Below are 27,722 nucleotides of genomic sequence, written 5' to 3' on the forward strand. Positions count from 1 at the left end.
CAATGTGGAAAGAATAATATAAACTGATACTAAATAAAATAAGCAGAACCAGGAGAACAACTGCATAATGATTATCAAATATAAATGAAAACAACTCTAACAGGCAGCTAAACCTAGATTAATTGCATTGACAAATCTTGATCCTTGATAACAAATTATGAATCTGTTGTCTCCTCTCTAAAATGAAATGGATGTGAACTATTTCTATGCTATCAGATGTGGTTGCTTCCTTGATTTTGCTTAACCCATTTTCTTTTATAAAGGATTCCATGGTTGAGAGAGGAGGTATATAATGGGAAATGATTTCAATAAAACTTTTTTTCAAAAATCAATGGGACCTAGACACTTCCCCTAGTGAAATTATATTTCATGATGAGAACTGTGGCTCATCCTCTGGCACCTATAACACCCTTAAATGGAGGGTGAGGGTGGAGAAGGAGAGTGTTTCAACCTCGCTTTTAGAGAAATCCTTGAAAAGTACTACAGGTATTCAGATTATCCCCAAAAATTAACCACTTATCTTCACAGAGCGTGCTTAAAGTAACATTACTAGAAGGAATTTGTAATACTGAAATCAACCCTGAATCCTGGAATTCCAAGTTACTGGAAGAAAATTTTCAAGCACATAAAGGATGCTTGTGGATATCATGTGGAAAAGAGACGAAACTTGTTTTCTGTGGCTTCAGAGTAACAACATGTAGGGGTTACGAAAACACAAATTTAGGCTTGCTGTCAGGGGAAAAAAAAACCTTCTTAACAAGAAATGTGCAGAAGTGGAATGGGCTACCTGGAGAGAATAGGTTCATCTTCTTGGAGGTCTTTAAGTAGAAGCTGGTTAATGACTTTTCTCATACATTGTAGTGGGATTTCCTTTCACATAAGATTTTAAATGGCTGAGGTCCCTCTAACTCTCAAACTCTGTGAAATATTTTTAGCTTTTCTTCAGATTCTTTTCACTTCACTGTTTTTTTCCCCTACTCAGTGAGTTATGCTTACTTGTTATTTACAAGTTCCAATCTTTATTTTCTGAATTGTTTATAACTTTTGTATTGGTTCCTTTTGTCAGCTATTAATCAAATACAATATATGCATCTAGAATTGTTATTTAGATAGTTTACATATACCATAAAGTGTACATGGAAAATAAAAACTTTAAATGCCTTGAAGGGAAATGAAAAATGACTATTTTGAAAAATACCTTGCAAAGGAATGAATAAAAATGAGATTTTTATAAAAAAAAAAATACAATTATAGTTAGAGTCTAGGTAATTTTGAACTACTTTCTGGTTTTAAAAGTATTAGTCCAAAATACTAAATTAAATAAAAAATTAAGGTTCAAAGTTAAAATAAGTAAAATTAGAACCATGGAAAAGAAAAAGAAAACTTTCCTACAGTGATCACTGGCAAAAAAGAAGGGGGGGGGAGAGAAATATGGGATGTATGGGATATGTGTCAAAATACACAAAATACCACCACATATTCCATGGAAAAGTTGGATAATGGCAAGTTTTTCCCCCGACATTTCTCAGTTAATAAAAACAGAATGCCCAGAAACTCAAAAGGTTTCTTGAAAGAAACTTGCAGACATTTAAAATTTTGTCATCAGTTTACCATTACCAAATTAAAAACCACTATTCATATAATCAGTGTCTCAACAATCTACTCAAGCTTACTGTCACCAATGTGCCAAACTATCTCCATACAACTCATTTTTATAACTTTAGGCTAACACCTCCCTCCTCTCCCCTGCAACAAGATTCCAATTTATTCCAAGTAAATTACAGTTTCTTGATTTTCTGCCTCTACAGATCTCCCATCACTCCCAAATCCAGAAGAGGGGAAAAAGGGAGAAAGGGCATAAAAATTACCAGTCTTAGCTCTCTTTCTATTCCTGAAGCAAATCACTGTGTATAAGAATTATTTCTGTCAAAGTCTAGAGGGGACATTTGATGAAATGCACCTGTGTATTTTCTTTTAAAGTAAATAGTAATTTAAAGCAATGATTCATTTCTATTTTCAAAACCATGAGATTGGCAAGAAGAGGCTCCTGATCCTTTCTAGGACAAGAGACTAAGATTACCTAAAAAAAAGAGCTGCAATATCAATGAAGAATAGCCATGTCAATTTTTCAGGACCTCAATTCATGTGCATAATTTAGTTTTAAGTTATATTTCACAAAGCAGAATTGATTATTATATTAACACCCAAACGTAGAAATTTGTGAAAGTGGGAGCTTGATTTGTTCTAGTCCCGTGCATTTGCCTTATACTCTGAGTAATTCTGAATACCCCTTCCCTTTCCCATAAAACAGCATCCAACCCACTGCAAATATTCAGTCACATGCTCGATGGGAGGAGAGAAAAGAAGTCAAGAAAGAAGAGATGCAAAGAAGTAGAAAAAGAGTAAAAGGCAAAACTAATGAGTTGTCCCAGTGTCACAAAATAATTTTTACCTGTTTGAAAGTGAAACAAAATTAAAATAATCAAAAACAAATAAAAACTATTCCAACCCATCTCAAAGTCCTAGATGCAACAGAATGTAAAAAGAAAACAAAATAAGAATGAAGAAAAACAAAGAAAAATATAAGAAAGTAGACCATTTCAGTACTTTCCAAACTGAACTATAATAGCAACAATTTAAATTACATATGACATTTTCATCAGAGTTCTACTTATTGTTCCATCTGTCTCCCTCAGGGTAATTAGGAACTAAAAAAACCATTTAATTATATGTTGACTATTTTTCTTCCTAAACATCCTCCCTTGCTTCAAAGGGAAGAAAAAACAAATACTTTTAGAAAGTAACTTGAGAACTTCTGAAGCTATCTCCTCAATAGTTTGGAACAAATGTAAGTGACTTTTATAAAAACTCAATTCTTCTGTGAATGAATTTGTTTATTGATTTTTTACTTTAAGTGATCATGGACCATTCTTTATAACTTTTAATCAACAAAAAAATGGCTTAATTATCTACAAACACAAAAATTACTTGAGTAAAATGACACTGAATATAAATAGAACTGGTGCATCTAATTATTTTCACCACTGATATAGACCTCATGTTCTACTCATCCATCATGCCCTTGCCCATTCACTTCAGAAAAACAAACTCCTTGAGAACAGGAATTATAAAGTACCTAGCATACCACAGGTACTAAATAAATGCTCCATTTCTAAAAAAGAATAATAACAGTAATTTATCCTAGAACCAAGCAGAGAAAAATAGCACTTTATACAAACTGGTATTTATTTATTATCTAACCAATAAAGTTAAATTATCACTGCTGTAATTTATTAAATATTAACTTATTTTCTCTCGATATCTTTCAATATCTTTTAAAGATCATACCAAAGAAACATCTGGCTTCTCTCCTCTTGAACAATGGGTGGTCTTCAAATATATTTTAAATAATTTGGTTTGAGAAATGCAACAATGGAAAACAATATGGAACTAACTATCTGAGGTTGTAGTAAAGCTAAGCTTCAACAATTGGCTCCTGCTATATGATGAGATAATATTCATTAAGTTCACCACAAATCCACAGTAGTACCTTTGAGATACTTCTCATGAAGATAACATGTTGAAATCACTGAATTGTACTATATTTAATTACTAACCACTCCTACCCCCAGTTTTCCTACAAGTATCATATCATTATATTTGTCATTTAGGTCAGGAGCAAATATTTCAATTTTCATGAAACTATACATCAATAAGTATTAAATGTACATAGGATTCCTGAGAAAATATACTAGAAAAGGCACAAAAGTACAAAGACAGCTAGAGAACTATGAAATACTATAAACAATTTCATGAATTAGCAGGCGTAACTACATAAATTAAGTTAATAAGAACTTGAAGGAACGCTAGGGATCATCCTTCATTTCACAGATGAGGAAAGTGAGAATCAGAAAGATTAAATGATTTATTTAAAGTTGCAAAAGTAGTAAACGGCAAAGACAGGATTCAAAGTTACTTTAAGTTCAGGGCTCTTGCCATTTTCACTATATGGCTTTTCACTTAATAGATCTCAAAACCAATGAGATGAAATTGAGCAAGGATAAATGTGAAGTCTTGCATTTCTTGGTTGTTGTTTTTTTTAAAACTATATAACTTGGAATTATATTTTAGAAAAGTGAATGAAATGTACATATTCCTTGACCCAGTGGTTCCAATGCTAGGCACATAAAGAGACCAAAGAAAGGTCTCCCCTATACACCAAAAAATATTCATAAAAGCATTTCCTTGTAGTAAAGAACTGAATATAATGTAGATGGCCATCAACTCAGGACTGGATAAACAAATCACAGTACATAAATGTAACGGAATGTTATTATGCTATATTAAATTATTAATATGATGAATTCAGAAGTGGAAAGATTAATATGAACCATAAGAATGAAGTAAACAGAACCAGGAAAACAACGCACATGATAACAATGTAAAAGGAGTAGGGAAGTGTGGTAGAGGAAGGGGCCTGAAACTGAAAGCAATATAATGATAATGAAGAAGCTTAGCTTTAGGAAATTAATAATAATAATAACTAACATATATAGCACTTACTATGTGCCAGCCACTGTGCTAAGTGCTTTTAAAATTTTCTCATGTGATCCTCACAATAACCCAGGGAAGAAGGAGCTATTATTATCATCCCCATTTTACAAATAAGGAAACTAAGGTTTAGAGAGTCACAAACGACTTGCAAAGAGTCACAAAAGCTAGTTAAGTGACTGAGGCAGGATTTGAATTTAGGTCTTCCTGACTCAAGGTCAGTACTCCAGCCACTACACCACCTAATTCTCTCAGAAAAGAACTCTGGAGTCACAGACAAGAGACGTGGATTCAAATTCTGGCTCTAACATTTACTAGCCATGTTACTTTGGGAAAGTTAATTCTCTAAGCCTCACTTTTCTATTCAGTAAAATGGGGATATTTGCACTACCTACTTCACAGGATTGTTTTAAGAGAAGTACATACTAAATCTTGAAATGCTTTTTAAAATGTCAGCATTATTATGTGCGAATTTACCATCTCTCTACCTTTAGGGAGGAGTAAAATTTAAATTATGATAATTTCCATTCCAACTCTAAGAATCTATTGTCATTCAACAAAGATGCGTTTTTGAGAGTGGTAAAAAGCACTACAAAAATGTTTCCAATTTAATAAACATTCTTAATAATCTTAAAAATCAGCAACCAGCCCTATTTCCACACTAAAGCATTCTAGTCAGTATAGATTCCAGCCTCCTACTTCTGTACACATGTGATCAAGCCCTTTGGTCACTGGACAAATACACAGCTTTCTGTAATCTAGATCTCATGAACTGCAGCATTTACCAAGCACAGCTGCAGAAATTCATGTTAAAGAAGTGTCCTAAGTTGTAATTAAGATCACACTAGCAGAATATAAAACTTTCTGTTTATATAAAATGAATCAGATTTTAATTATTCATGAAATGTATATTAAAACAGGGAAATCTCAAACATTTAGTCAGCTAGGTAGCACTACAGTAGACAATGCAGTGCATAGTGCACAGCTGGTAAGAACTGAGCTCAAATGTGGTCTCAGATAAAACTAGCTGTGTGACCCTGGGCAAGTCATTTAACCTCTGTTTGCCTCGCTTATCCCCTAGGATTACTGTGAGGTTCAAATTAAACAACACTTGTAAAGCACTTAGCACAGTGCCTGCTACATAGTAGGCACTACATAAATGCTATTATTATTTATTCAAAGGTAATAACCAATAATTGAAATATTTCAACTTAGAATACTATTATAGAAAGAACCTGAACATACACTGCTCAGTCAAGTATGTATAAAAAGAATCAAAAATTTAAATTTTACCAAGTAATGTTTTATTAACTTACCTTCAAGAGATAAAAGTTGCAGCTCTCAAATATTGGTTATGCAAAATCTGCATTTTTCAATAATAATTTTCCTTTGTGAATGCAATAGCCTAATAACTAAAGCTCTAATTTATTAGCATTTTAAATACAAAGTCACCCACAAAATGATTCCATGTACTGGGAGGCCTCCAAGACTAAAAAGTTAACTCTTCTATCCCGATTTTTGTCTCTAGGCCAATGATTAGTTTACTACTTAATTATTTCTTTCAGACATGGACACATTTTATAAGTGTAAGCCTGGAGCATGCTGTCTACTCTGGAACATTTTAAGGGGAAAAACAGATAAGTTTATACACACACATAAAATGGTGACAGGAGATTTAACAATCAGCTTTTAAGGCTTATTTTAACCATTTTAACATCTGGGACAACTTTCTTCATATTATCCTCACTCCTCTCTAAATTTTTAATAAATACCAAATCTCCAGCAATTTTTTTTTCTGGCCTTGTTTTCTGCTAAATTCAAAAGAGATCTACATTAAGCTCAAATATACCATAATGCTTTCTGTCTCCATTCCACTGAACTTCTAGCTTAATAAAATCACATTCTTCTCTGCTTCTACTCCTCCTACCTTTCTGCCTGTTCTCCTACCACAGAACCACAGATATGGAGCTGCACAGGACTTTAAAGATCATCTACTCAAATCCTGTCATTTCATAAACAAGAGAGGTGAGGCTCCACTAGGGGAAATGACCTGAAAGGCAATATATGTGACAGAGGAAACACTGGTGGATCTGGAGGGCAGTCGACAAGTGTTTATTAAGCACCTACTGAGTTCCAGGCATTGATACTTGCTCTGTGACCCTGGGCAAGTTACTTGACCTTTCTGCATCTCCCTTTCTTTATCTGTAAAACAGGGACACCCAACAGTTACTTCGCGGATACATGTAAAGTGCTTTTTCAAACTTTAAAGCACCACATAAACAGTCACTGTTATTATTGTCCAAAGTCACACAGCAAGCAAGGAGCAGGGTTGGGAGATATTAGGTCATTTGCCCTAGATGGTCAGCTACAAAATTAGTACAACTCCACATGGTTATATTATTGGCAATTTCACTATTAACAAGAAGATGAATTCTGAGTAACATATTTTGATATGAGGAGGTTCCCGACCAGAGAGGCCAATCTTTGCCTTAATCTTTCAGCAATAATCAGCACAGGGCACAGTGGTAAATGTGGGATTCATCAGAAGAGGTGACCACCACTCAACCAGAAGAAAGCTTCAAGTCCCTATTTCTTCCCCAAAATAACTTCCTTTTCATTTCCTATCATCAGATAAAGCAACATTTGTAGTGAAATAAGCACCAGGCGTGAAAACAGGAGAACTCTTGCCTAGCTCCCCTACTAATTACTAGATCACCAGTAAGTCACCTATGTCAGTCACTCAAGATCTTAGCCTCAGTTTCCACATCTGTAAAATAATGACAACTGTACCTGCATTAGCCACTTTACAAGGCTGCTGTAAGGATAAAAATTAAGTAAGGCACAAAAATCACTTTATAACCTTCTATCACTACCTCAATGTCAGCTCTTATTACTAAGGCAGCTAAGAAGTCTAGAATTTTATTTTCTGAGCAACACAATGAAATTTTATCCAGTTTATCAATCCTGGTTTAGTGCCATATTCTAGTATATCTATTCCCAACCTTTTAATAACAAATGACATTTATATAGCATTTTATGATTTGTGAAATGTTTTATATAAATGATCTCATTTAAGCTTTACAACAAGTTAATACTTAAAGATATTATGAATCCCACTTCTAGGGATGAGGAAGCTGAGGTTAAGGGGTTTGCCTAGGGTTATAGTCCTAGCAAATGTTAGAAACAGGATTCAAACACAAGTCTCTTCTGACTACTAGATCAGCACTCTTTCCACTACACCAGACTGTCTTCTTGGTCAAGAATCTTTCTGGTATTTAATTACATTTTGAGTCGTTCATTAGAGTGAGAACTGACATGTTGGGTCATCTAATCTAACTTCTTTCCTCCAGAGATAAGGATACCAAGGCCAAGGGAGGAAAAGTGGGTTGTCTAGGGTCACACTGCTACTTCTTGGCAGAATTCAGATCAAGCTCATGGAATATGGGATAGGGTACTATTAGCTATAACAGATAGGTAAACAAAGGGCAGGAAAAACAATAAGCATGACCTAGTTAAAATAATAAAAGTTCTAAGCCGGAAAGGACTCTGAATCCAGCCTTCTATACAATGGATGGATCTGCCCCACAATATCCCCAAAAATGGTCACCCAAGCTCAATCTGAAAACCACCCCTGACTATGGCACACACCTCAACATGGCAGTCCATTTGACTTTCAGGTGGCTTTAATTGTTGAAGAACATTTTCTAATGAGCTGAAATTTGCCTCCCAGTAACTTCCACTCTTCGGTCCCAGTTCTGCCCCCTGGAAACAAACAGAAGTCTAATCCCTCTTCCGTATGAAAGTCCTTCAAATATTTGACAATATATATCTTTCTCCCAAAACCCCAATCCCTCTCCTTCGTCCCCCATACCCCCCAAATCTTCACAAGACCACAGATTCAATTCTAGAAAGGACTTCACAGTTAATCTCTTCCAACTGGCCCAACATGTAGATAAGAAAGCTAAGGCCCAGAGAGGTAAAGTCATAAGGCAATAAATAAAAAGGCAAAGATTCTGGTCTTGCACTTAGTAGAGTGCTTGGCACATAGTAGGCACTAAATAATTATTTATTCATTGATTAATTGATTGGTTTTCTTTACAAAAAAATCCAGCATTCTTTCTACTGCATTGTCTTTTCCAGAATAAACATTACCCGAATCTTTGTTTCTCATGACATTATTTTGAATCTCTTTGCCATCCTAAATTGTTCTCCTTTAGATAACTTCGATTTTGACAATCTCCCTTCAAAAATTTGACACCCAACTACTTTTAACAAACATTTATTAATCTTTCCAATGTCAAGGGCACCAGAACTAAACACAATGCTCCAGATGTAGTTGGACCAGTGCAGGAGGACTAGCCTCCCTGATGGGGAACACTATACTTTTATCAATATTAATACAATGCTAAGATTGCCTTTACATGGTTTTTCCAAATTATATGTACTAATGAACTAGCTCTATGGGTTGTCTACTCAACTGCACATCAGGCTGAGCTATCAATATATACTCTTCATTCATTAGTTTTTTTCCCTGTGTGATTAGTTCGGCCAAACTCTCTTCAATGATTATGGGTCTCATTTAGGAGTCCCTGCAATGTTGCTATCTTTGATGAAGTCAGCGTAATGTTGTCTGTGAACAGGAGAATGTGACAGACCTTTCCAAGTAGAGGGAATTTCTCTTCATTCTGAACTCTTTGTAATAGACATCCTCCAAGCTAGTGACAAATACCTTTGTCAAGCAAATTTCTCCCTGTTTTAAGTCTCGTTTGATACTAACAATCAGAATAAAGTTATTTCTGTTGTTATATCTTTTGAAGATCTTGTACGATTCTGATATATATCTCTGAGAGAGACCTAGCTGAAGGAAAACCTTTAAGGTAACATTTTGTTCTACCAAATCAGATATTTTTTAACAGTAAACAACCAAAAAGCAGAGTAGGTTCTAATGGACAATGAGCTGGTCCTAGAATTGAATAAGAGGAAGAATGCAAGTTAGATTGCCTTTAAGAAATTTAATATTTCTATTAATGACCCAAAGCTTCTCCCAGAAATGAAAGTCAAGATCCTTTTAACACTAATATTCTTCCACCGAAGTTATATGGCTGCAAGTTAGGAAATATTAGTCTTCAATGAATGAAGGGTTAAAATTACCTATAGGACAATGGAGAAGGTATGGTGGTCATTAACTACAACACATTACCAATGAAAGATTGCACAGAAGTGGAACAAAGGGTGTCATCAGGGATGTATGCCTAGAAAGCCTAACCCTCTTAATTTACAGATGAGGAAACTGTGGCACAGAGAGGTTAAATTTTTTGCCCCTGGTGACCTGAGCAGTGCTTGGATTCAAACTCAGATTCTAGGACTTTAAAGTCAGTCTTCTGGCTTCTAATACCCTGTGGACAACCTGCATGCTCCACTGATACCCATGCAATGTCAAGATATCCTAAGGAACCCAGGCATGTTGAATGGACCTTTTGTGCTAGGTTTGCACAAATAAAAGTCACACAAGGTGGACAGGCATGGATGGGTTGTACTCTGCATCACTAGAAGGATTACTCATATGGATAAGATTACAGATGCATCAAGTATCAAAGAAAAAAGCTGCATTAGGCTTTTTTGGTAGCCACCAATGAAAATTAAATTTCCTTATTTTTATTGTCACTTTCCCTGGATCTCCCCTTCTAGTTTTATTTTTGCCAAAAATTAAAAAACAAAAACAAAACCAAAACATACCTTCAATAAGGTATGTATAAAGTGGACCCTTTCAGGCTATAGCCAGAGTGGTAGAATTAAGGTCAACAAAAGTCAAAATTATACCCACAGTCTATGAAGTCTTAAGATGTGAAAGGTCTCTTGGATAACAAAAAGCACAAGAGTTTTCAAAAGAAAAAGCTTCTTTTCCAATCAATTTTCTACATGTCATAAAAAAAATACATTTGCAATATCCATATTCTTTACTATAAAGTAATTTCAACAGGAAAGAATCCACTAAATTTGGAATAGGGCCCTCACTCATGAGAGTTTATAGTGAACATACTAACAAGTCCTAGTCATAAAACTACCTCTACTAAAACATATTTATGATATGCTACATATCATAAATACATTCAGTGCTTAGCACAGTGTCTGGCACATATTAAGATCTTAATAAATGCTTGGTGACTTGTCAACCTGGCTTATATAGTAAGGCCACCCTGAAAGTACTGAGGTGTAAAAACAAAAAAGACATCCAAAAAAAATTTTTAATGTAAAAGCTGACTATTCTTTAGAGGTCTTATTAACATTTTTATCCATGATGTTATATAAATTATGCTCACTGAGCCTGTGAATAATATGAAATTGTGAGAAGAAACTAGTATCTTAAGAGAGAGGATTATAATCCAAAATAGTCCTGATAACAAATCACAACTCCAAAGGGATGAAAATGAAATACACTACTCACCTCCTAACAGATAAGTGATAGACTTAAAAAGCTGAACAAATCATACATTTTTAGACTTGATCAGCGAGGGAATCTGCTTTGCTTGAATATGTATATGTGGGGAATTCTATATATTTGTTTTAACGAGGGAGTAGGAGAAAGAGAGAATAAGAGCTTGTTAATTAAGAAAAATAATGTTGAAGCAAAAAAAAATAGAAATTAGGCATTAGAAAAGTGATCACAAAGTGATTAAGGTTACATATATAAAATGGCTAGTTATACAAAGTAATTCCAATTCGGAGGTCATATAAATTGAAATTATGGCAAAGTCAATATAATATATATTGGTTTTGTTCCAAGCAAGCTTCCTCTTACTCTGATCAGAGTGATTTTTCTACCTAGGTACCAAAATACAATTTCTCTTTCCATGTTTCAAGTATTCGTACTGTCTCACGTACAAGGATACTCCTCAGATCACCATCAAGAAGTAGTATTAACACTCTACTATTAATCATTTTTCCTGACTATAGGCCTTCCCTCCCTCCTCAAATATTCCTAGGATAATTTGTCTGGATCCCAAACATATCCTATTTTGTACTATACATATAGCTGTGTATGTCATTACCTCTGTAGTAGACACACAGTCTGCTGCTTGAAAGGGATTGTTTTTTTTCACCTTTGTGTCTCTAATGCCTTACACACAGCAGCTGCTTAATTAATATGTATTAAGCTGAATTCTCAATTTATAATAGTCATAGTGCTTTAAGGTTTACAATATTATATTATTTAATACTCAGAACCCTATAAAAAAAGCTATGATTATCCCCATTCACAGTGGAGGAAACTGAGGCTCAGAAAAGTTAAATGACTTGCCCAGAGTTGCATAACTAATAAGTATCTAAGGTAACACTTAAACTCAACTCCATTCTCTTCACTGAGTCCAGGGCTGTTTCCATTACATCACAATGTATCTCATAAAATCTATGACTAACCTCAATTACAAAATTCAAGTGAAATCATACTATTTGCCAAAAAAATTATCCATACACATACACACACACATGCACACACTCTCCTTTAGAGCACAAAGATGACAGTGTTCATGGTATGGTATGCTCCTGCTATCTGTTAGCCTCTTCCCAGAATGCCCTCCCTCCCTGGACCTCTGCCTACTATTGATCCTTCAAGTTACAGTCCAAGGTCTCCTATTTAAATCTACAGCAACCTTTCTCTTCACCAAAATGTTACTACACTCATCAGTGTTACTCATTTGGACACTGGAATTATATTGTCCTTTGTCATTATAAACAACTATTTATCTACATGTGACTTATCCTTTTCCATTCTCAACTCCCCCATCCACCCAATTTCTGTTTCTTAAGGAGAAGGGCTAGATCTTAAACCTTCTTTCCCCCCCCGCCCAAAGGGCCTGGGATTAGTGGTAGACATATAAGAGGTACTCAACATTTGGTGAACTGAACATTGTGAAAGCAATTTTACCACCTCAAACAAGAACTAATAATAATATTTAGGCATTTGCATTTTTTATTCCTCAAAATAATCCTGTGATAGTTTTAATAACTATCTGTATTACTACTAGTATATTATTGTGAAAAGCAAAAATGCAATAAACTTATATAATCTCTTTAAAATTACATAAAGCAATATAAGGTGGAGGCCACACATTCCACCAAGCCCTAATCTTCTGTTTAAGCTATTTAGATTTGACATTTTCTTATGTAATAAAGATATTTAAAAGGTGAGAAGCCCAACACTGGGGAAAAACAAACTAAAATATCAAAAGCAATAGACCCCTCTACTTGAAAGCAAACCTCAAGAAGTAACTCCCAAGGGATGCAATATGGAAGAACAGAAAATGCCCTGGATTTAGAATTAGAAGACCTAGTTTAGATTCTAATTCTGACACTAATTATCTGAGGCCTGGAGAGTTTAAGTGACTTGTCCAACGTTACTTCCAAGTTACTTAAAAGTAACCTTGGACGAGTCACTTATACTCTCTGGACCTCAGTTTCCTCATCTGTAAAATACGAGGCATGGACTAGGTGACGTCTAAGGTCCCTTCCAGCTCTAAATGTATGAATATACATTCAGGAGTTATATCCATTAGAGTTAACTGGACAAATATTTAGATTTCTAGAAAACATGAACCTCCAGCATGAATATTCAATGATTTATCTCTGTTCAAGGGAAAGAGACATTTTAGTCTTAACTACACAAGAACTGTATATTACATAACAATTATTTCAGTCAATAAATTGTTTTACTTAGATATTATGCATTCTAGAGAACTACATTTTTAAAAGTCCAAAAACCACAGGTTTCAGAAACTACTCAATCAGGAAAAAAAAAAGTAGTGCATTATAGTCACATTGCCCAAGGTCTGGAAAAATTCATGAATTGCTTGAAAGTAGATTTAACAATAATAATCATATTTTTTGGTTTACAACTCACTTATAATCTCATTTGTCTGTAACAACAGTTCTTTTGTGTCCAACTGAGGGGACACAGCAAGCTGCTGCAGAAGAGAAGTTCACTACCAGAAAGGCCTGCAAAGGTATCACATATCTGGAATCACCTTTCACATACAGAGAAGAAAGTTACATGCCACCTGGACATACTTACCACAGCATAGTAATCATCATGATTAGTCTAAAGAACTAAACAAAATGTGAGGTATGAGATGCCAAAGTAACATGCTGCTACTTAAAGAAACACGTACTTGGAATGTGTTGTGAACAACTCTAAATGTTATAAGATCCTTGTGATGTTCCACAGCTATGTCTGATGTAACAAGTCAACTATTAAAACAAACCAATGAAAGCTTAGTCATTGATTAGTTACACTAATGTGTAAAACTAGAAAAGGGCAATTTCTGCCATTGATGGCAAAAGATAATTAAGCTCAGAAGCTAAATTAAGACAAAAATAGGGAAAGAATAACATAAGGAAATATGAAATACCTCTGTCTGACCTTCATGGGCACTCGATTCGTGAGTAACTCGAATAGCCTGAAATGAGAACACATGGCATTTAAGGAACAATTACCACATTCAATTTTGTAAATGAATAGAATAAGACAATGTTAAGGTTGCAAGACTTGTAAACAATAATCAATCAGGGTAGGCATGGAAATAACAGGGAATAATTTCATTCTGCTTGGTCCCAGAATGGAGAACTAGGATTAATGGGTAAAAGCTGGAGGGAGGCAGATTTCAGTTCAATGTAAGAAAACAATTGCTCACAACTACAGCTGTCCAAAAAACGAAATGTACTGCCTCAGGATGTACTCAAAAGATGTAGAGATAGAAAGAACCTTAGAGCTACTAGAATCATAGATCTACAACTGAGAGATGACAGAGGTCATGGAGCCAAACCCCTTCGTTTTACAGATAAAGAAACTGATGCCCAGAGAGCTGAAGCAACTCCCCAAGAACTTAAGTAGTAAGCAATAAGGATGGGATTTGAATTCAGGTTCTCTTTCCATTATACCATATTCAACCCTCTCATTTCACAGGTGAGAAAGCTTAAGCCCCAAAAGATAAGGTGATAAAGTGACTTGAGTAATTACTCAATGTCTTTAGGCAGAGGCAGGATGAATAAACTTGTTGGGTATGTTCTAGTGGACACTTCAGGTTTAGGTAGTGCTAAATGACCTCTGCAGTCCTTTCCAAAAGTCTAAAAGGCTTCCCAGTTAGGTGTCTCATAGCAACATATGAGTACCTTAACTAAAACACTATGTCATCCCAGACCCACAGAAAAAGCTCAGTCTTGTCCTCTGCAAATCAGAAAATTATAGAATTTTTAATAACCTTTAGACATAAGCAACTTATACTTATCTCAGTCAATTAATGAAACCCCCGTGATCATTAGCAAATTCATTTTATTCTGACAGACTATAGCAGAGTTGGTGGTGCTTATTTCAGCATTGTTCAACGAAACATAAGAGAGGTGCTAATGCCAAAAGGGCTTACCTCATCTGTTTGTATTTAAAGATAAACAAGCTATGCTCCAACACAGGTCAAGATATATTAGTTCTTACAAGTGCAATGTCATCATCAATCAGCTCACAAGTGTGGTGTTGTAAATATTTGTTTCTCTGATGGTACAGAATTTAAACTTCAGAGTTAAAAAGTGGTTCTTAACAATAACTCAAGACTATTAGCAAACTATGTAGAGTGGCAATAAGAAAAGAACACTAGATTTGGAGGCAAAGGACCTTGATTCTAATTTTGGCTCTGCAACTTACTATCTTCTTGATATTGGTCAAGTCAATTAACCTCTTTAGGGCCTCTGTTTTCTTACCTGTAAAACAAGTGGTACAGACTAAATGATTTCTAAGGTCTCATCCCGCTCCAGATCCTATGAAAACTCTAAAAAGACCTCTTCATTTCTGTAACTCACCAATAAGAACACCCCACCCCATGTGACAATTTGGTCATTGTCACTCCTCTCTGTTTGAAAGAAGAGGACAAAAAAAAGAAAGAAATAGCAAGACGTGCACATGTTTTGATGTGGATAACTGGATGAAATTATATACTTGAACTTAAAGTATGTGTCATGCAAATTCTATAAAGGATAAACATGACAGCAAAGAATATCAATGAATCACTTAAAAATAACCATTAAAAAGACAGAAGATAGTTTTAAAGGGGACACAGGCAAGCAGAAAAAGTTTGGAACTACCATGTTAATTTGAATTATTAAAAAAAAAAAGCTTGGCATGCTATCTGCAGCTTTTCAAAATTAAAAAAAAAATCATAAGTGTGCTGGCATTCAGAAATAACATGATCAAATCAACACATTACCAAGTGTCTACTATGGATGCTATGGTAGATAGGAAAATCACAGAACCAAGTTTCTGTATTTAAGAAGCTTATAATCTGTGTTAATAAGTGTTACTTTTCAGAAGGCAACACATACTTAATACAACAGGGTAAATAAGAAAACTCAAGCATCATTAATAAAATAAATTTAAATTTATCAGTTGTATTTTAAGATTCAATTTTAAGTTCTACTGTTACATAAATCACTGAAATACTGAAAAGTAGAATTATGCAACCCATCTGTTCAAAAAAAAATAGGACAAGTCTAGGAATAGTACTGAGAATATATACTAATTAGAGAGTTAGTATATGGTCTAACGCTTGACTTTAAAGTATGTGATCCTACCCTCTTCCATTGGATAGGTCTGAAATGTTACTGAACATAGAGGGTGCTGACAGGCATATATTTGTTTAAGGGAGAGAATGGTAAAGATGAGAAGGAAGGAAGAAAATAAGCATATAGTAAAACTTATGGAACAAGCTGCTTTTACTTCCTAGAAATAGTTTTGAATAAAGAAAAGTAGACTAGAACAATTTTTTTTAAATGTAGATTTTATGATGTTAGATGGTATGTTTAATAGTTACAACCCACTAAGGTACTACACTGGGCTATAAATAAACATCTTCTACAATACAGAACATTACGTAGCACAAACCACTACCTACCTACCCTTTACCGATAATGTACCCTTGGAACAGATCTGCAGAATCCTCCCTCCTCTTACTTTTCCCACAGACTGAACAGTGAGCATAGAGATTATTCCAGGGTCAAACTACAGGGGTAGCTCCCAGTGCAACAGTTCTAGAAGAGTAAGTGAGGAACTAGTGAAAGGAAGCTGGTATAGCTGAAAAAAGGTGAGAGCTTGGAAAAGGACCTGGGGGGGGGGGGGGAGGTGGAGTCAGGTTTAAAAAGAGGGACTCCAAATAAAAGCTTTGGGAAGATGGAGTTAAACCCTCAAGAATAGGTCTTGGTATCAATTTGTCTCCTCTTTCCTTTTTTAAACATGCCTACCTTAGTGAAGACTAAGATTACATTCACTTTTGGGGCTGCTATTTTACTCTGCTGACTCATGTTGAGCTTGTAATACACTAAAACCACCAGGTCTTTTTCAAATTAACTGCTATCAAGCCATGCTTCTTTGTATTTCTGATGCTCTTTTACCCCCTTTCTTCCTTCCTTTCCTTCCTTGAGCCCCAGGGACTGGCCCACCGTTTTATTTTTCACTGCAACAAGTGGTAGCACAGGGAATAAAAAGGTACCTTCCTATGGACCTCTTTCTTCTTTTTCTTTCATTTATATCCCACCAAGGAAAACAAAGTTACACCTAAGTGCTAATTATGGGCATTTATATAAAGGTGAACAAACTTTAACCTCATTTTAGAGGAAAATCCAATTCATGTTCTCTTAAGCATTGTCACAGAAGCTAAGTTGGGGGCTGGAGGGCCAAAAGCATCAAAGAGGTATAGAGTGTCTAGATGAAGTGTGACAAAATAAAATAGGAATAGGAATACTGCTGAGGTGACCAATGCTAGGACTGAAGGTGCCAGTAGCAGTGGTAAGGAGCAAATAAGAGAGAAAGAACTATGAGGTTTACCTTTCCCTCCTTCAATACCACCACCAATGCTGTTGCCTCAGGCCTTGGCTTGGAGCAGTACCTGACAGTGGCCAGGGGAAGAGAGGAAAGGTGTATTACACATGGCCATTGGTAGGTAAGAGTAATACCTCTTGCATATAGTTACAAAACATTTATATTTATATATATATATATATATATATATATATATATATATATATATATTGTCCTTCTGGAACAGTTCACCTGTGTATGAAAAATAATAATAAAAAGGTACTTACTTCATATTTTTCTAGGTATCTGGCTCTTTCTTCAGGATTCATAGTTAGAGATTCTTCCAAGAACTTTTTCAATGTTGATCCAGATTCTAAAAGTATTAAAAATGACAATGAGAAATTTCTATAAGCCTTTATTTGGAAAGCAGATAAAACATAAATAGTTCCTAAATGATTGAAGGATCCCACTTTTTCTAGGCTCCAGAGAAGAGAAGTCACAGAGAAGTAGATTTTAGGTCAATAGAAGGAAGAATCTCCTATCAATCAAAGCTGTTTGAAAGTAAAATGGGCTGCCCAATGAGGTAATACGTCACTATTATTGGAGGTGTACAAATCAGGCACATTAAAACAAGTATTCATCCCTTGGACAGGAGGTTGGACTGAATGATCACTTTCTAACTTTTAAAAATGATGATGCTATTACATAAAATCCTCCTCCTCTCCTAAATTCTTTCACAAGTAAATCAGGTAAATAAGTGTGTGTGTATACATATGTGTGTGTGTGTGTGTGTGTGTGTGTGTATCTCAAAACTGACTTTTAATAGCATATAAACAAAAGGTAAAAATTCATTTCCTAGCATTGTTACCACTGATATTCAATTACTTTGAGAGAACAATAAGTTTCTTAAAAGTGGTATGATTAATCTTTTAAAGTTAAAAAAATTAACATAATTTTTCAAATACCAGCACTCTTTCTTTTTTAATTAATTAATTTTTGTCAGCACTTTTTCAAAAGAGTATTAAAAAACTATGGAGAACACATGTTTAAGAAGAAAATGGAATTTTAGAATAAATTTGACATGTCACCTTTTTTATGTCATTTAGAACAGTGTTTGGTACAGAGCATATGCTTAATAAATATTCCCTTCCTTCCTTCGTTATGCTGTTCTTTTGAAAGAATATGTTTATCTGTAGAACATTAGGAAGGAAAAAATAAAGCTTATGTTCAAGCACTGGCTTCCCTTTGGCAAAAAGGTGACAGAAAAAAATACCTTGTTCTAGCTAACGATAGTTCTAAGCTAGAGTAAGAAGAATTAGAGCACCACCTACTGTCCAAAGCAATCAATTTAAAACTACAAAGAAAAAATACCAGGTGTGAGAAATCATTTACCAAAATTCATCTTGTCTTTGTTGTTAGCAATGGCATGGATCAGCCCAATTGTTCCACAGGCATTACTGATGGTTTGTTTCATGAAATACACTGATTCTGTGACGTCTTGTCCTTCTGATTTTATTTTTTCTTCCTCTTCTATTCTGAATACTTCATACTATTTTGTTTTTTAAAAAGAGGAACAAAGGTCAACATTCTGTAGGTGGAAAACGACCAATATTACATTCATTTATTTAACACAGAAATTCACCAGTTATTTATATGGCATGGATCAATAATTTCTTGAAACAAAATTAAGACTAAATCCTTTATTACACTCAAAATGTCAATAAAGAGCCCAAAGGAAAGCTATATTAAACTTATTTTTTTAAAAAAGACTCAAAAATTCACACAAACTTTCAAAGTTAAAGTTTAAAGTTAAAAGTTAAAAGTTAGTCTTCATAGGAATAATCTAAAAATGAAATATAGGTCAATCCCTACAGCCCAGTTCAGGAACCTCTTTATTCCTAATTGCCACTTGTAAAGCTAAGCAATTAACATGCCGCTAGCAGGTGCCAAGGGAAAAAGTTAGCAGAAGACAGAAAAGTAGAAAAAAGAAAGTAGAAAAGAGAAATTGAGGTACATATGGTAGGGAGTGAAATAATGTCATCACCAACTAGCTCTGGTGCCCCTCAGCTGCCAAATAGCATTGACTGTATATACCAGTCTAAAACAGAGAAAATCTGAAATGCTAATGTTAAACTTATCCTGCATTAACTTGTTTTGTTCACTCAACTGCTACTTCAGCAAACTACAGAGAGGGAGAAAGGAAGGAAAAAAGCATTTATTAAGTGCATAATATGTACCAGAACTGTGCTAAGGGCTTTACAAGTATTATATCATTCGATCCTCATAACAACCCTGCGAAGTAGGGGCTATTCCTATCCTCATTTTACAGCACAGGAGACAGAGGCAGAAAGAAATAAGTGACTTCTCAAGTCACACAGTTATTAAATGTCTGAGGTCAGATTTGAATTTAGGTCTTTCTGACTCCAGGCCAATACTCTTTCCACTATGCCACCTAGCTACCAGAGAGTACCTGATATTGAGAGTTCACCTAAGTTAATCAAGATATGACGATGTCATATCAGAACTTCATCTTTCTCCCAAAAATCAGAACAGTACTCTGAAAACAAAACTTAAGAAACATTAGATGAACTGAAGTTGAAATTCCTTGAATATACATATATATCCTATCATTGAAAATTATTATTATTATATTGGGTATATATAGAAGAAAAATTTAAATGTTGTGATATTATAATAATAAATGTACTTATGTATGTGACTGTTTTTGATAAATAAAATGTTTTTTTTAAAGTCAATACCCTTAACAGGCAGTTTTAAAAGGAATCTAAACTATCAACAACCATATGAAAAACTACTTCAAACCATCAAATACTGTGAATTAAAGCAACTCCAGGGTTCTACTCATACCTATCAGATTTGTAAAGATGACAGATGAAGAAAATGACAAATGTTGAAGGGGAGGGGCTACAGGAAAACAGGCACATTGATGCAGCTGGTGAACTGTGAATTGGCCCAGACATGCTGGAAATTGTACCCCCAAAGCACCAAGCTGCGCCATATCTTTTAGGCCAATGATATTACAAATTACAAATAGGCCTATAATCCAAAGAGATCAAAGAAAGAGGAAAAGGACCTATATTATACATACAAAACTATTTATAGCAGCTCTTTTCATAGCAGCCAAAAACTGGAAACTTAAGGGGGTGCCCACCTATTGGAGAATGGCTAAACAATTATGGTATAGAAATGATATGAAATATTGTTCCCTAAGAAATGACAGTTTGGAGAACAGGCAGATTTAGATGAAACTTACTGAGAGGAAAGTAATACATGTTCTCTCATAACCACAGGACTAGTAGCCTATCCCTTTTCCCATAAAAGGTAGTGAGGCCATCCTTGGATTCTGATTGGCTTAGGGACCTTAAAGGATCATCATTTCTTGGTTGGCAGAGCAGTGGACAGCAACAAGGGGCTCCCAGGGCTGGCTATCTGAGGACTGGTTGGCAGGCCATGATGGCAACTCAGGCAGGGAAGCTTCTCTCAGTTGACCAACTTGAGGTTGTTGCCTGCAAAGGCTAAGTAAATCTCCTTTTGCTTAGGGCTGAATCACCTAAAGGTGTCTCATTTTGTTCCAATATTTAACATAAACTACCAGAGAACTGGCCCAAGTTAGTCTTAGCCCAGAACAATAGAATGCCTACTTCAGAATTCTAAATGATACTTGAGAAAAATATTTTTATTGAAGAATTTTCTTAAGTTGAAAAATTATACAAGTCAAATGACAAAAACTGTCAATGACTGGGATTTCAAAACAGTTCCAAGTGTTCCAATCATGCTAATCTAGGGTCAACATAATGTGAATGACGAAATTAACTTCACAACCTAAGTGAAATTTTTCAGAATCTTAACACAAAAGTATTTCCATTGAGTTATTTCCTTGTTTATGTTCACAAGAACTCCCAACAAAGTTCTTTTAAAACTAAGACTAAAAAAACAATTCACAGGAGCTTATGGATAATTAAAAATTTTAAAAACAATTAAAAAGTAATGTGCCACACTCCCTTCAAAGTTAAATTCTAAGAGTCATTTAGATTTAATAGGCTATTTTCCAGACACAATGACTCCTCACTAAGTCAGTAAATTGTCTGTAATTAATGAGGCGGATTTTCTTTAGATGAACACATAAAGCAAATTGTTTTAATATGTTTCCAGTCTCTAAAATTCAAAAGATCCCTATTAAAATCTCTTAAAACTAGAATAGAAATATTTTCTATACTGACCAGGAATAAAAGCCAATTAGAAACATCTATCAATTGTATTACGAATAGTAAAGAAGATTATTTGGAAATAATGTCTACTTTATTCAAACCAAGATCTCTGAATTCCATTAACAGGGTGTCTGGTAGGAGCCATGTCCTGCCCCATAAAAGTAGTCTCCTCATGTCTTGTTATGGCTCAAAGGGCTCAAGGCTCAGGCCGGTGACATCACTTCCTAGTCTCCTAAACTCAAAGCAGTCACAAGAATCCTGCTCCAGGTGCTCTCCAATGCGTGGCTGGTGGAAAACAATTGGCAGCTGAGGCAAGTGAGTTTCACTGGGCTCAATCAACAAGGTGTCCATGCTGCACAACCTTGTCAGGTATCTTTCTCCTGCCATAGGTAAGTAAATCTTCCACTAACTGTTGAAAGATCTATGAGTGTCCATGTCATTTTGTTCCAAAACGGAACATAAACTACCAGAGGACTGGTCAAGCCCAGAACAACTGGTCTGGTCATGCAGGACTAGAAATGAATGATATTGCTGAAGGTAGAGCACGGGCAATGCAGAGGAAGATGAACCAGAACTAGCTTTTAAGTGTCTCCCAAGCCCCTACAGAAAAAGAAAAGGCACTTCCTCAGAGGCCTGTTATGGAGTAAAGACTTTGTACTCCTCCCCTGACCCTCACCAATGAGGCTCCGAAGGATGTGAAGTCCTGGCTGAGGACCAAAGAACACTAAGTGGGTGAGTACCGGACAATTCTCCACGGCCTGTGATGAGCATCAGTGACCTTTGCTATGTGCCTTTGCTACAGCCTGAATTCAAATCTGGCCTCAGGCACTCAACTAGCCATGTGACCCTGAGCAAGTCACTTAACCCTATTTGCCTTAGTTTCCTCATCTGTAAATGAGCTGGAGAAGGAAACGGCAAACCATTTCAATATCTTTGCCAAGAAAACCCCAAATGTGGTCATAAAGAGTTGGACACCACTGAAATGATTGAACAACTCTGTCAGAGGCACTATGTTAAGCACCTTGGATACACACACACACACACACAGATATGTATAAGTATACATAAAAACATATAAACACACAGTCATATGTGTATATATACACATATAAAGATTAATTGTATATACATATAAAAGAAAGAGATTGTGCATTCAACCAACTTAAATCTTACAGGTCAACGTCATTCCTAAATGTAGGGCCAGAACCGAACACAATACTCTGCCAAGACCTAACAAGGGCAGAGTACAACAGGTCATCTCCTTAATCCTGGAATCTGTGCCTCCCACATCACATTAGCTTTTTTAGCTTCCATAGCACTGTGGACTCACTAAGCTTGCAGTGTGCAACACCCCCATCTTTTCCAGACGAGTTACTATTTCCTCCATAGCGTACTTGTGAAGTCAATTCTTTAAATCCAACTACATGTTCATCACTATTGAATTTTTACTTTCTTTTACCTATATGTTCATTTTTTATATTTGCTTTGACAAGGTGGTGGTCTGACTATACACAGAAGGCTGACCCAGGAAGAAATCTATCAGTAAAGAGTCACTTCCTATCTGTCAAAATATAATCAAGTACATGTTCTCTGATGTTATCAGTGTTTACCATGTTGAGCACTGCACAGCCATGAAGCTTCTGCATCATCTATAAGACTTTGACCCTTCTCCTGATCCATATTTTCCAATACATGTTTTTGCCACCTTTACCTAAAATATTCATATTGTTGCATTAAAATCACATTGTATCAAAGAATGTTTTTTACTTAATTTGGAGGTCTTATCAAGTTCTCAATAGGATTTCTCTACCTCTTCATCCTCTGAAACATAATTAGCACATAAATTATAATTATTTTCATGCAAATACTTAGCACTATAATATTAGATGACGAAAAAGTCCAAGTCCAAAGTCCAAGATGACGAAAAGTCTTGTCACACTTGGACATACAGTAAAAATAAATTTCACCAACTCCTTTCTTTACCTCTCCAAACAGGAACTTGTAATCATCTAGGTGCTCTTGTTGGCGGATGACCTGGTTGGTGTTGACTGCTAAACTGTCTTCAGGAAATTGCAAAGCTTCCTTAATGACTGCAATTTTCTCTTTAAAACAAAAACCTATCTTTTAAAATATTTTTTTTCTGACAGTGAGTTATAGAACACTGTAGTCACCAAAGAACTGAAATTGAGGCTTACCCCAAGGGTAATGAAGAGGCGTAGAATGAGCATGAGCCAAGAAATTATGAAGGAGAAAACAGAATAAAGGATGTCATCAAAGAAATTTGAGTGAAAATTAAGGTGGACTGGTCCAATGGCAAGCACAAAGGCTAGCCAAAAGCCCCTGTGTGTTCTGTTGGCTTCCTTGAGACATCAGGAGAAGGTGACCAACTTCTGCATCACTAGGTAGAGGCTCTGTGGTGAATTTATGGTAGATTATGGACAACAGTTGTGCAGATGGGCAGGCATAAACAGACTGTGATCTCTAACTCTGGAGGGAATAACCTCACCAAAAAGATTACAGATACATCTGAACATATTTTATATTTTATTAGGCCCAATGTTCTGGCCTGTCAAGATCTTTCGGGATTCTAGCATTCAGTGTAATAGCTATCCCTCTCTGCCTTATGACCTCTGTTCACCTGATAAGACAAAAATATGATGTAGTACAGGGCCATTCCACTAGAGATATCCTTCCAAGTCAACATCAAATCACTGCCATTCAACCTGTTCTAAATCAACAAACTGTATTACTGTCTAGCCCATATCTTTCCACCTTTTGTACAAAAAGAACATGAAAACAAATGCAAATTATTAAATAATACACCAAATCATTAATAACTAGAGAAATTACATACAACCATGAAGTTTCATCTCATGACCATCATACTAGCAAAGGTGACAAAAGATTAAAATGGTAATGTTGAAGGACCTATGGGAAGATAGACACTAATGCACTATCAATACAAGAGGTCTGGAAAACAATTTGGAACTATCCTAGAAGTCACTGAATTGTAACTACTTTTTAAGCTATTGATGCCCCCTCAAGAGGATTAAAAATAGAAAGAAAGATTGATTTAAAAAAAAAATTGTAGCCCAACTTTTGTATTAACAAAGAAATGGAAACTAGTGGGTAAGGATCAATTGGGGAATATCTGAACAAAGCGGGCTATATGAATATATTCGAACAGTACTGCGCCATAAGATAAAACAAATACCCGGGGGTAGCAAGGCGGCGCAGTGAAAGCACCGGCCCTGGAGTCAGGAGGACCTGAGTTCAAATCTGACCTCAGACACTTGACACTTACTAGCTGTGTGACCCTGGGCAAGTCACTTCACTCTACTGCCTAGCCAAAAAAAAAAAAAAACATACAAAAAAACTTGGAAAGACTTTATGAACTACTGCGAAGTGACATAAGCAGAACAAAAAGCAAATACATTCAATGACTACACAACGTGAAGGAAAACAACCCTGTAAGACAGTAGAACTTTGAGGAGTGACCAACTGTGGATTCAAAGGACTGACAGTGAAATGAACCTCTCAATTCTTGGCACAAGAGATGGGAAACTCTAGGTACAGAAAGAAACATATACATCGTCAGACACGCAACGTGTACTTCATTGTTATGAGGAAGCTTTCTATTGTTCAAGCAGGGCATAAAACATTTCTAAACAAAACAAGAAAGTTCACCAAATACTTCACTAAAATTTCAGTAAACCCAATCAGAATTTCTCAGAGGTACCAGTTAGGTAACACTATCAAAAAAGAAAAAAGGTTAGTCTAGCATGACCTGATTTCTTGTGATTCCCTGCTTCCTTTTTCACATGTCCAATAGCCATCTCTTTAATACAGTCTAGAACTTTGCCAAGAACCAGAGTAAAACTAAATGATCTACAGTTTTTAGATTCCACTTTCTTTTCTTTCCTTTCCTTTTCTAAAAATCAGGAAAACATTTGCCTTTCTCTCCAGTATTGCAGTGCTGGTCCCATTCTCCATTCTCTTTCAAAAACCACTGACCGTGACTAAACTGTCAGTGGTATTCACCAATTCTTTCAGTACCACAGAGTATGTATAGTTCTTCTGGGACACCTTGTGCGAAGAACTCTTTTTCCTCTTGCTTGTTACACGTACTTTGTGCATTTATATCTAGACATTTGGGTTTTACTCCAAGTATCTTTCTTGGACACTGTCTCATGTTAACATCTGGATTTCTCCATTTCTATTCTTCTACTGTTGCTATTCTTTGTGAAGGACTGAAAAATGCAGGGGACATAGATCACTTTTTTTCCCTTATTATTTTTCAGTGAAATAAGTGATCTATCAAATTCTAAGAAACAACAAAAAGAAACAGCAGTTTCAGTTTAGCTCTTTAAATAAAGAACTGTGTTTTCCTTTAGATGTGGACAATTTACTTTCTTAATGCCAAGAATCTTTTTGAAGATCAGATCAGATTGCACTATCAGCACATATCTTGGTTAAATACAGGATGGAATACCTTACCAAAAAATTGAACACAGATTTGAAATTTGTACAATTACAATTTTACATATGATGAAAATGACACAGAAGTTAATAAACTCTTCGGGCCTAGGCAACTCTCTAAGATTTTATGTTGCAGAGAAGGTATCAACCTGCCTAGGTAGTTTCCTCATCTAGGTATACCCCCCACCCCATGCCAGGGAAATGATAGGTCTAACTAGCCCCTATCTGATCCTAATGCTGAACTATAAACGTGAATATCAGGATCTGAAAATCCTATTTGATCAATTAAATTAGTTTTTTTCATATGTCCAAATAATAATAATAGCTGAGATTTACATGGTATTTTAAAGTTTACAAAGCATTTTATATATATTCACTTATTTAATGCTCTAACTCTATGACTTATTATAGGTTATTATTCACACTTTGCAGATTAAAAAACTGACGCACACTGAGGATAAGTAACTTGACCATGGTTACAAAGCTAGTAAGTATCAGAGGAAGGATCTGAATCTTCCTGATTTCAGGTTCCCATTCTATCCACCATAAAATCTGCCTCTCTGAAGGATATACTAACTGCTAATTTTAAAACAAATGGTATCTATTTCAAAAAAACAAATTGTAGTTTTAATTTAATTTTAATTTAATTTCACAATAAAAAAAAGAATTTTTGTCTTAGCAAACATTTACCTTTTCTGTAATTGGAAAGAGAAGCAATACCGCACAAACTGGTCGTGGTACCATGCTAAGGAGTTCAGGTTCCATTCCATACACATCAACAAATTGCCAGTTGGGATGCAGACCTAATTGTTTAAGAAACTGGTAAAAAAAGAAAAATAAATTAGATTATTAATAGGAAAATCTTCAAATAAGCACTTAAAATTTTAAGCATTGTATATAAAAAAACAAAACTGTTCAGCTTCACACATTATACTATTTCACCAAAGATGAGCTAGATGGACACAAATCAAAATCAATTTTTACCATTATCAACAACAAACATTATGTTCTGCATCACCCTTTTCTGAATCCACGTTTTAAATTACACTTGAAAGCTAACTAAGCTTTTCTCCCCAGAACTAATAATTTGTAAATTGGCCTGAAGTCATTGTGATAGTAATTTGTTAAGTTTTTTTCCTTCTCAAAATAAATAAAATAAAAACAAAGTAAATTTTCATAATTATTTACATAACAAAAAAGAAAGTGTGTTATAGTGGAAAGAGCACTGGACTGGGAAAAGCAAGAAGAAAGAGGTTCTTGTCTCAGCTCTGATGTGAATTAGCTGGCTCACCTGGGACAAACCACTGAACTTCTCTGGATTTTAGTTTTCTCATCTGTCAAATGAGAAGTGTATATACTGGACATACCAAGACAGAAAGTTCCCATAAATACCCAAAAAATTATAGCAACACTTTTTGTGGTAGCAAATAATTGGAAACCATGTGGGTTTCCATCAACTGCGTAATGGATGGACAAACTGTAATAATATGAATACAATGGGTGTTACCGTACCTTAAGAAACAATGAATATGAATTCAAAGAAACATGTAAAAACTGATATATAAATAGAACCACGGAAATAATATGTAACAAAAATGCAAATAAAAACAATAAAACAAAACTAAACA

The 27,722-nt window shown here is 35.2% G+C and overlaps 1 protein-coding gene across 3 annotated transcripts in view; it reads right to left on the reverse strand.

The window, feature by feature from the left end:
* The window catches only part of UCHL3 (ubiquitin C-terminal hydrolase L3), a 94,734-nt gene that overhangs the window by 33,200 nt on the left and 33,812 nt on the right, over window positions 1-27,722 (reverse strand). For 2 of the 3 annotated variants that reach the window (XM_027844592.1, XM_027844594.1), the window contains exons 3-6: window positions 26,785-26,913; window positions 18,779-18,935; window positions 17,674-17,759; window positions 13,956-14,003 (exon numbers count right to left, since the gene is read on the reverse strand). In XM_027844592.1, coding sequence (XP_027700393.1) covers window positions 13,956-14,003; window positions 17,674-17,759; window positions 18,779-18,935; window positions 26,785-26,913 — 420 coding nt within the window. Of the gene's footprint in view, window positions 1-8,199; window positions 8,314-13,955; window positions 14,004-17,673; window positions 17,760-18,778; window positions 18,936-26,784; window positions 26,914-27,722 lie in introns of all 3 variants that reach the window. The other variant, XM_027844593.1, reaches the window with a different exon arrangement.

The sequence above is a fragment of the Vombatus ursinus genome, unplaced genomic scaffold (assembly GCF_900497805.2).
Source record: "Vombatus ursinus unplaced genomic scaffold, bare-nosed wombat genome assembly UNPS02014942.1, whole genome shotgun sequence".
In the NCBI taxonomy this organism is placed as follows: domain Eukaryota; kingdom Metazoa; phylum Chordata; class Mammalia; order Diprotodontia; family Vombatidae; genus Vombatus; species Vombatus ursinus.